The following is an 11,343-nucleotide window of genomic DNA, read 5'->3' on the forward strand; positions in this document are numbered from 1 at the left end:
CCATTTTTTTATTATTTGTACACGATATTCTTAGTACACTCCAATAAATAAATAAAAAGGGGTTTAGTTTCCTGTGACTTAAAATACATAACTGCTACTATTTTATAACTGATGTGGGAGGCAACAAGATGGTAGAGTCATTCCAGTATTGACTTTTTCATTAATGTTAAAAATATTATCAATGATTTTTTTAATTAAAGGTTCTGCTATATCTCTTTGTTTTTCTAAAGAGCATAATACTTAGTTTCCATAAAAGTGCATGGTAACTAGTAGTACTATATTATTTTATTTGATTCATTATTTTTCTTTAATGTTCTAGTCATATCACTTTCATCTTGAAGTAAGCTTATTGCAGCAAAGACAATATATGAATTTTCAATATTATTTTATATTTTTATATATCTGTTTGACACTAATTACTTAGCTGATTTGAGTAAACGAAAGTCAATTGTTGAGAATTATATCCAAATGACATTATGAATAGTTTAACTCAAGAGGTAAACATTGCCTTCACAATAATAATAATAATAGTTCTTCAAAATGTGAAGGCAATGTTTACCATTAAATTGGTATGCAAAATAATAAAGCACGTCGCCGATTATGATACATACATTGAAGAGAATGTGACTTGTGATAAGCATTGAGAATACAGACCCATTCCTAAAGGTGAATATTGTATTATATGAAAAATGTAATGAATAAATACATGCAATGCATGATTGGATGAATACCACACAACTCACCTCTGAGAAAGGCTTGAGTGAAATAAAGAGAATAAATATCATTGTATGGTTACATGAATATGTCATTGGTCGCGTACATGTGATACGCCAAAAAATATTTTGTTGTGCCTTCTCCATGAAGGAGACATTTACTATATGAATGGTGTGATAAAATATCTTGTAGTACAAAAGTTGTTAAGAACTCCAAAAAAATTAATTTGTTACTACCCGGATGAATAAAAGTATTCACGACATTGATATTGTAAAGTCTCAAAAGAAACTTTTTGAGTTTCAAATGTATAAGTCAAAGTAGTTGGCATATTGAGACTATAAATGAAAGGAATATTGAATATTTTCATATTTCTATAATCATAACGGATAAATATAAAAGATTACCCGATTTTCTTTTTATTTTTACTACACAAATATAAGCATGATGATGGAATCATATGTCATAAGTAAACTAGAGGTTTACTAAAACAAATATTAGTTGGCATGACTGGTTGACCATCTCGGTTCAATTATAATGCGAAAAATTAATTGAGAATTACATTGACATATATTGAAGAAATATAAGATTCTTCAAGAATTCTCTTGTGCTGCTTATTCACATGATATATCAGTTAAAGTTGGGATTGAATCCTTTGATTTCTGGAACTAATAAAAGGTGATAAATATATGGGCCCAGTCACCTGCCATGTCGACCGTTTAAATGCAAAAATGTTCAAGATGGTCATAATAAGGAGGCAAGTGCTCTAGAAGAGCACCACGACATAACACTTCATAAGACCTCATGGGAGAGGCTCAGGTACCTAAAAATAATAAGATAAAGAGATCTCAATAAGTTATGTCTTTATTGGGTAATAGTAGAACCGATATAAAATGATCGTCGACGATATTGTTAATATAATGTAGCGCTCAATATTATTAATATTGACGAGGATCTTGAGCTCAAATCTATCATGAAATTTGGACAGATAAATGATTGGCCAAATGAAAAATACGCAATGAAAATTGATTTCACCTGAAAAATATGAAGTTGGACGGATAGTCCCAACACCTGAAAGTCTAAAGCCAGTGGAGGTATAAATGTGTTCTTGTGCGGGAAAAAAAAAAGGCAAGTCGATAAACATAAAGACGACTTGTGTCACAAGAAAATTTGTAAATATTCTGACATTGATTATATAGAGACATGTTCTCCTGTGGTGGATGTCGCCATTTCAGGTTTTAATCTGGCAATACAAGAAAAACGTGATATGCGTATAATGGAAATCATTGAAGGATTTAAATTATTCTGAAGCATATTAAGGTTTCCAAGAAATTTATTAAATAAAGCTTCAAAAATTATTATACAGATTGAAACAATCAGTGCGCATGTGGTATAGTCGCCTGAGTGAGTACCTGTTGAAAGAAGGGTACAAGAAGGATTCAATTTGTCCTTGTATCTTTATAAAAAGATATGGATCTAAATTTGTTATAATCACCGTGTGTGTTGATGATTTAAATATCATTGGAACTCCCAGGGAGCTTCCTAAAGCAGTATACTATTTAAAAAAAGAATTTGAAATGAAAGATCTTGGAAAGACAGAATTTTGTCTTGGTCTACAAATTGAGTATATGAAAGATGGAGTTTTTGTCCGTCAATCAGCATACACTAAAATAATTTTAAAACGATTATATATGGATAAAGCACATCCATTCCGACCTCATGAAAATAATAAAGAGCTTATTGGTCCCGAAGTACCATATTTTAGTGCAATTGGTGCACTAATATATCTTTCTAACATTACAAGGTCTGACATAACTTTTTGAGTTAATGTCTTAACAAGATATAGCTCTGCTCCTACAAGGAGACATTGGAATGGAATCAAACACATATTGCGGTATCTAAAAGGGACTACCGATATGAGATTATTTTATGGCAATGATTGTAGTCCCGATCTTGTTGGTTATGCCGATGTTGGGCATTTATATGACCCACACAAGGCTCGATCTCAAACAGGTTATGTGTTTACATATGGAGGCACTGCCATATCTTGGCGATCGACTAAGCAATCAATCGTGGCTACTTCATCTAATCATGCTGAGATAATTGCTATTCATGAAGAAAGTTGAGAATGTGTATGCTTGAGGTCTATAATACACCTTATTCGAGACAAATATGGTTTGAAGTGTGATAAATTACCCATAATTTTGTATGAAGACAATGCAACATGCATAGCCAAATTGAAGGGAGGATTTATAAAGGGGATAGGACAAAGCAAATTTCACCAAAGTTATTTTTCACACATGATCTTCAAATGAATGGTGATATCAATGTGCAACAGATCCGTTCAAGTGATAATATGGCTAATCTGTTTACCAAATCTCTACCGACGTCAACCTTCAAGAAACTAGTGTACAAAATTTGGATGCGAAGGCTCAATGATGTGAATTGATGCTCTCATCAGGGGGAGTTAATACGCGTTGTACTCTTTTTCCCTTATAAGGTTTTGTCCCATTGGATTTTCCTTGTAAGGTTTTTAACGAGGCAACCAAAAGGCGGATTTCTAAACATATGTACTCTTTTTCCTTCACTAGGATTTTTTTTCCCATAGGGTTTTTTTCTAATAAGGTTTTAACAAGGCACATTATCTATGGACATCCAAGGGGGAGTGTTATAAGAAAAATCAAATTATGGTGGATATCTACTCTTCCTCTATGATCTTCTCAAATGCTTAATGACATATTTCTATGCTTAATGACATATTCAATGACATATTTTTCTTCACTTTTCATGCCTATATAAAGGCCTTGTAATAAATAAGAAAATACATATAATTGAAGAAGAAAATCTCTTCCTTCTCTCTATCTCCATTTCTTGTTCATGTTTTACTAAATTACTTTTATTTCATATAACAATATGTCTTGTTCATGTTTTACTAAGTTCCTTTTATTTTATAACAGAAAATAAATAATTTTAATTTTTTTATCCCCGCTTGCCCTATAATCAAATATTTAAGGTCAACTATTACTCATGTGATAAGCAAGGAGTAACACTTGTTAAACATGGATTTCTATCCATGGGACAAGAAGGTAAGAAAATCAAGAGTGACACCTAAGTGTCGTATTTATGCAAATCACCATATCCTAAAGCCATCTCCAACCCTTGCCTCTATTTTCTCCTCCAAAATGGAGTAAAATTACTCCAACCATTACTCCATTTTTTACTCCAAATAAGAATATTTTATTTTATATTCTTCTCTCTCTTCAATAATATATTATTATCTTTTATTTAAATTTTATTTTCTTATTTCATTAAAAAAAATTTATCTTTTTTTCTTTTTTACTTATTCATCACATATAATTTATATTCCTTTCTTATATAACCATTTAATATAAAATTATTTTATACCATAAATTTTTAAATAATATAATTTATAAGCAAATATTATAGATTATATATATTAACAGATAATTCAAATAAAATTAAAATCATTGAGATACAAGATAATTAAATACATGTTATATTATGATAAAATTCAGATTAAATACTACATAAATATTCATCTTTCACCTCTAGTATACTCCCATAAATGATCTATTAATGCATTACGAAGTGAAAAATGAGCATCTTTATCTTTAATCTTTTTTGTCGAGCTAAAAATTGTTCAAATCGATGATTTTCATCTACTACCATTTCTACCATTGGAGGTGGACATTCTCAATCATCTTGAATTGGTACATTAAGATCATGCACATCCTCGATTATCACGTTGTGCAGTATAATACATGTAGTTATTATATCATGTAGTACTTCTTTTCTTCAAAAACGTGATTTTAGCAACATTTAATATTTTATATTTGCACCTTTCAATTTTAGCAACATCTAATATTTTATATTTACACCATTCATTTTTTGAGATAATTATATATTTTTGTATAATTATAACTTATAATAAATTAAATTATAATTTTACATAAAAATAATAAATGCACGAAAATTAATTTATCAAAATTATACGCCAAAGTTAAGATGTAAAATTAATATTATAAAAATATTACATAAATATAAATTAAAAAAGTTAAATAATAAAAATACTAATAAAGTAATATGTAATAGTCATAGAGGAGAGTGACACTATTTATCCTTATTTTGCAGCCAAAAATGGTGGAGCATTGGAGCTAAATTTCTCCAAAAAATGGAGATGGCCTAAGTGTCCTATTTATGTCAAGGTACATGGGCCCAAATGAAAAACCTTACTCGAATATACCAAAGGTAGCTCCGAGTGAAGTGGCGGGTTACTTAACGTGAGGGACATGTGAAAGTGCAAATCTTTTTCCTTTCAGTTATTTCTATGACTTGAGTCCCAAGACTTTGACCTCTCAGTCTCTGATAAGATCTTTGACTGTAGAAACCATCTATATCATTTTTCTTATTTATTTATTAAAAGAAAAAAAAAGTATTTGATGAGGTAAGCAAAAAAAAAACAAGAGCAAGAAGTTAATAGAAGCATCACCAGCTAGCTGTATACCACCACCTTGTATTCCCTTTAGCTGCTTCACTTACCTAATACTAAGATTTTTTAAGTTAATAGAGCTGTTCTTATAACTGTTGTTTAGAGTTAAAAGATTTTCTACACTTTTTTAGTTTTAGGAAATACTCTCCGTTAACTTTTACTTGGCACGTTTTGACTTTTCACGCCCTTAAAAAATAATAAATGGAGTGCATAATTTATCATAATACTCATATTAATTGATGTATATTTTATTGGATTTGAGAAAATGATTTGAAATGAATAATAAATACTGTGGGTGTAACAGGTAAAAAGAATTTGTCTTCTCTTGATATGCGTAAATTGACAAGTAAAAATAAAAATCTATTTTTAGTATACATGCCAAGTAAAAGTAAACGAAGGGAGTATGTTATTTACTTCTGTATATAGTAAGTGATTTTTTGGCTATGATGTTTCCTTCTGGCTATGATATTTTTGAGTTAAAAGATTTTCTATACTTTTTTAGTTTTAGGAAATATGTTATTTTCTTCTGTCTATAGTAAGTGATTTTTTGGTCTTTTTTAGTTTGATTTAAAATAAATGTTCTTTTTACATAATTAAGGATAAAATAATTTTAATTTTTAAATTTTTCTTTATTTACATATCCTAATGTATCAAGTAAAAAATATACAAATTTTAATTAAGAATAATTTGGTCAAAATATTTTTTTCTAGAAGTTAGTATTTTTTAAGTAATGTGTCAAAAGTCAAAAGTCAAAATGTCACTTATTATGGGTCGGAGTGAATAATTTATTACAAATAAAAACTACAAAAAGAGATAATCAAAACTAATAATAGGAATAGCTAATTGGCTTCTAAGTTCTAATAATTGTGGCAGCGAGAACTAAAAAGGCACCTTCTAAAGGAACAACAACTAGCAACAAGGGTTTTACATTAATTAACGCAATTCCATAAAATGTTACGGAATTAATAAATAAAAAAGAAATATTGGAAACTGTACTCTCTGATGAAAGAGAGGAAGCACAAGAGGAAAGAGTGGAAGCACAAGGGTCACGTGGTCCTCGTCCGAATCACCCTAAACCCCCTAACCTAATGATCTGTCGCTCCAAATCAAGGCTCGAACCAAGTACGTGGTTCGAAAAATTTCTAACCGTATGAATTTTGAATTTTAAAACGAGAATTAAAATGAATTCTAAATTTAATATTTATATATATTTAGTAAACTTTAAATATCAAATACACTATTTTAGTAAAACCTACTAAGACCGTAGCTAGGCTTGTGCCTGCACTAAAGGTGTCAAAGGGGTGGGCCGGACCGGTTTGACTAAAAAAGTGACCGGTCGATCACCAATCCAGGCCAGTTATCGGTTTTTTCAAATCAGATTTAACGGGTCCGGGCCCATTTGGTGAAATATTAAACTGGAACGGTTACGGGCCTAAGGGGCCGTGACGGGTTTATTTAATTTTTTTTGTTTGTATTTTGTATAACTATCGTAATTTATATTAATATAAAGTAAAAATATAAAACAAAAAAAAATCTTATAAAAAGAGTGCTTGAATAAAGGATGCAAAGGTTTTAAAATTCTTATATTTGAATGTTTAATTAAGAATCTAAGATAATAGAATACAATGAAGATGAAAAAAAATTGCACTTATAATTTGCAAGTTCTTTTTTTATTTCAAACTTGCAAATTAAAGTTTACATTTAACAACAAATAAATTAACGAAAAAAGAGTAAATTCAAATTTTAATTATTAAATATAAAAGGAAAAATTGCACTTATAAATTGCAAGTGCTACATTTATTTCAAAATTACAAAATTGAAGTTTGCATTTAACAAGTAAATTAACAAAAAAATAGTAAAACTAAATTTTCATGCATAATAATACTTCAAATTAATCTAACAAACTAAAACATTAAGCATAAATATGTCTAATAATTTTAAAATAACACAAATTGTCTCAAATCAACTTAAAATCTTAAATACGAATTTCTGGAGGACGCTCAAGACAACTCTTCATATGCCTCCTTAAACAGCCTGCGCCCTCCCACTTTCGACGAAGATTTAAGACTCGACCACAGTTCTTGCACTTTACTTTGTGAACTTCTTCATTTTCTTCTACCACTTCAAAGTGTTCCCAAACATATGAGCATACTCTAGAAGCACGGGACATGATTTAACTTGAATTGAGAATTTGAGTTTGAGAAATGAGAGATGAGTGAAGAAATCAAGAAGAGGGGGGAGGGAGTGTACTTATAGTATTTTAAATGGCTAAATTAGTAATTACTAAAAGTATTATTTTTTAAAATAATTGCCCAAAAAGGGTTATTCTTGTAAAATATCCGTTGGGCAACGGTCAAATTAGAAGTTGACCGTTACCAACAGTCAAATGAATTTTAAAAAAAATATATATAAAAAAAATAGCCGTTGAACCGGTCCGGTTAATCGGCTCAACAGTGATTTTTCTTGACCGGGTTTGACCGGTCCAGTTAACCGGTAATGAAAATGTAAACGTCCCAACCCCCTAACCTCCCAAACCCAGCCCTACCCGGCCCCTATCACCGGTCCGGGCCAGTCCGAGTTAATAATAAAAATTGCATGGGGCACCCTATTTGGTCGTCCATTTTTAACTTATATCCGTTTTATTTTTCCGTTTGCATCCGTGCCCATTTTTTTGTTAAAATTATTTTAAAAAGGCGATTTTGCCCTTCTTTAATAAAAGACAATTGACAAACTACAGGACAAAAACTTAAGCATGTTTAGGCTGAAATTTTAGCAAATAAACTAAAAAAAACTTCAGCTTGTTTAGACTGAAGTTTCGGATAAAACTCAGGACAAAACTGTAGACTGCGTTACAAAAGTTCAGCATGTGTTTGGTATGAAGTTTTAGCAAATGAACTAAATAACTTCAACATGCATTAGCAAAAACTCTTTAGAAAATTACATACTTCAGGACAAAAACTTAAGCATGTTTAGTCTGAAATTTTAGCAAATGAACTAAAAAACTTTAGCATGTTTAGTCTGAAATTTTAGCAAATGAACTAAATAATTTCAGCATGTTTTGTCTGAAGTTTTAGCAAATGAACTAAATAATTTCAACATGCATTAGCAAAAACTCATTAGAAAATTACATACTACAAGACAAAAGCTTAAGCTTATTTAGTCTGAAGTTTTAGCAAATGAACTAAATAACTTAAGCATGTTTAGTCTGAAATTTTAGCAAATGAACTGAATAACTTAAGCATGTTTAGTATGAAGTTTAGGAAATGAACTAAATAAGTTTTAGCAAATGAACTAAATAACTTAAGCATGTTTAGTCTGAAGTTTTAGCAAATGAACTAAATAAGTTTTAGCAAATGAACTAAATAACTTCAGCATGTTTAGTTTGAAATTTTGGCAAATGAACTAAATAACTTTAGCATGTTTAGACTGAAGTTTCGGATAAAATTCATGGCAAAACTGTAGACTGCAGGATAAATAACTTAAGCATGCATTAGCATGAAGTTTTAGCTTCAATGTGAAACAACTTCATTCTATTAGCATGAAGTTTTAGATTCAACATAAAATAACTTCATTCTTCATGCAAGTGTGATTCTGAAGATGAATCTTAACAAATTTTTGATTTTTTTATAAAGTTGTTGAGAAGAGAGGAGCAGATCGTTTTATATCTTTTGTCAGGGGTGTAATTGTCATATTATTACGAATTTTTTGTGAGATGGCTACCAAATCAAAAATTTTAAAAATAGGGTACAAGTTAAAATGTGACACAATTATAGGGTAAGGCTTCAAATCTCCGGATTAATACCGGTCTAGACCGATCTGGAACTGGATCAACCCGGCCCGTTAAAGACCCTTAGCCTGCACCCATCCAAACCCAATTAACAAACAAAATAAAAAAGATATCCTACATTAATTATAACGAAAATCAACCACAAAAAAGAGGGAAAAAAACACGAAAGATGTACAGAAAATCATTAACCTGACCCTAGTTTTCTTGTTGCAGAGAGTCACTGCCACTGTTAGCTGTGCTTATTGCTCTTTCTTTCTTCCGCCATCTTTCTCTCCCAAAACTCATATAGTGTATTCAACAAGATTCACTCAAATATCAAAAAAAATCTTTTTTTTTCCATTTGATAGCTGTTGCTTTTTTCAGAAGCCACTCATTTTCTCCTTATATCAAAAACTTCTACTTTTTACAAATTTGATGCTGTCTCCATTAAAGCTTTCACGAACCCAATTTGCTCATTTCCCACGAGAACTCGTTGAAGCTTCTCACGGAAAAGCATTACCCAAAAGTCTCCACTTTTATACTATATAATCCCTTATAGTACTCATTCTCCTCTTCATCTATACAATGAAGATCAAATTATTGTTTCTATTTTTGGCTCATGCAATCTTTTTTCAGCAATGTGTTGCGATTCTTGAACCAATTGATTTCTTGGCATTACAAGCAATTCACAAAAGCTTGGATGATTTACCCGGTTCGAAATTCTTTGCTTCTTGGGATTTTACTTCCGATCCATGCAACTTCGCCGGAGTTTATTGCGATGGTAATAAGGTGATTGCATTGAACCTTGGTGATCCCCGGGCCGGGTCACCGGGTCTTACCGGAAGATTGGACCCTGCTATTGGTAAACTCTCTGCTTTAGCTGAGTTCACTGTGGTTCCCGGCCGGATAATCGGAGTACTGCCGGAAAGTTTTTCACAGTTGAAGAACTTAAGGTTTTTGGGAATTAGCCGGAATTTTCTATCTGGACGGATTCCGGCGGGTTTGGGTAAGCTCCGGGGGCTTCAAACTCTTGATCTTAGTTTCAATCAGCTCACCGGAAATATACCTTGGGCCATCGGAACAATTCCGGCATTGTCCAACGTTATTCTCTGTCATAACCGTTTATCCGGTTCAGTGCCGCCTTTTGTTTCTCAGCGGTTAACCCGACTCGATCTTAAACACAACGAACTTTCCGGCTCGCTTTTGCCAATGTCACTTCCTTCCTCGCTTGAGTATCTTTCATTGTCATGGAACCAGTTAAGCGGTCCGGTCGACCATTTATTGTCTCGGCTAAACCGGCTGAATTATCTCGACCTCAGTTTAAACCGGTTCACGGGCTTCATTCCGGGCAACTTGTTTAGATTTCCTATAACCAACCTTCAGCTACAAAGGAACCAATTCACCGGTCCGATTTACCCGGTCGGTCAGGTTACAATTCCCATTGTGGACCTTAGCTTCAACCGGTTGTGGGGCGAAATATCACCTTTGTTCTCGAGTGTGCAGATTTTGTATCTGAATAATAACCGGTTCACGGGTCAGGTTCCTGGTATCTTGGTAGACCGGTTATTATCGGCTAATATACATGTTTTGTATTTGCAACATAACTTCCTGACAGGGATTGCGATTAATCCGGCAGCTGAGATTCCGGTTCGTAGCTCATTGTGTTTGCAGTATAATTGCATGGTATTACCGGTTCAGACACCTTGCCCTTTGAAAGCCGGGAAGCAGAAAAGCCGGCCTACATCTCAGTGTGGGGAATGGAGGGGGTAAAATGAAGAAATAACACAGAATGTTATTGGATAATTTACGAGGGTTTTTGATTAAATTTTTGTGAAATTAAGGGGTATAAAAATAAAAATCCAAAATGTGAATAGAGAAGACAGATTAGAGTAGCAGGGTAAGAGTTGATCAGTTTAGTTACTTGTAAGCTCTTTTGGGAGCCAAAAATTGTGACTAGCAATTTTTGGCATTTCTTGGTAATCAGATATACGGATTTTACCTTATTAATTATGTTGCAAATTACTACTAGCTTTTTTTGAAATGGAGAAAAGTTCTTTCTTTTTATTTTTAGTTTTGTTGTTAATAGATTGATCAAAGGATGTTCCTCTGAATTCCTTCAATGTTCTCATCTGAATATTCTTCTGCATTAATTTCTTGTTCTTTTGTTCTTGTTTGGTAACGTTTACAAGGCAAGGTTGTGCGGTTTGGGTAGTGCTGTTTTCCTTTTATTCCTGATTACAGCAGCCTTATTTTAGGGATGGGAGTGAAGTGGTAGGAGATAGAGTGGCTTTTTCCTGTGTTTGTAGCTTTGGGAGGGGGGAGGTGGGGATGAGACACTGAACTGCCAGTTATACAT

General features: G+C 32.2%; 1 protein-coding gene across 1 annotated transcript; it reads left to right on the top strand.

Annotated features, from left to right (window-relative positions):
• Nucleotides 1–9,161: 9,161 nt before the first annotated feature.
• Nucleotides 9,162–10,994, top strand: LOC107828757 (uncharacterized). Its single transcript, XM_016656125.2, has one exon. The coding sequence runs from the start codon at nucleotides 9,573–9,575 to the stop codon at nucleotides 10,755–10,757; it is 1,185 nt and encodes a 394-aa protein (XP_016511611.1). The 5' UTR covers nucleotides 9,162–9,572; the 3' UTR covers nucleotides 10,758–10,994.
• The last annotated feature ends 349 nt before the right edge of the window (nucleotides 10,995–11,343 follow it).

Source organism: Nicotiana tabacum, chromosome 19 (genome assembly GCF_000715075.1).
Source record: "Nicotiana tabacum cultivar K326 chromosome 19, ASM71507v2, whole genome shotgun sequence".
NCBI lineage: Eukaryota > Viridiplantae > Streptophyta > Magnoliopsida > Solanales > Solanaceae > Nicotiana > Nicotiana tabacum.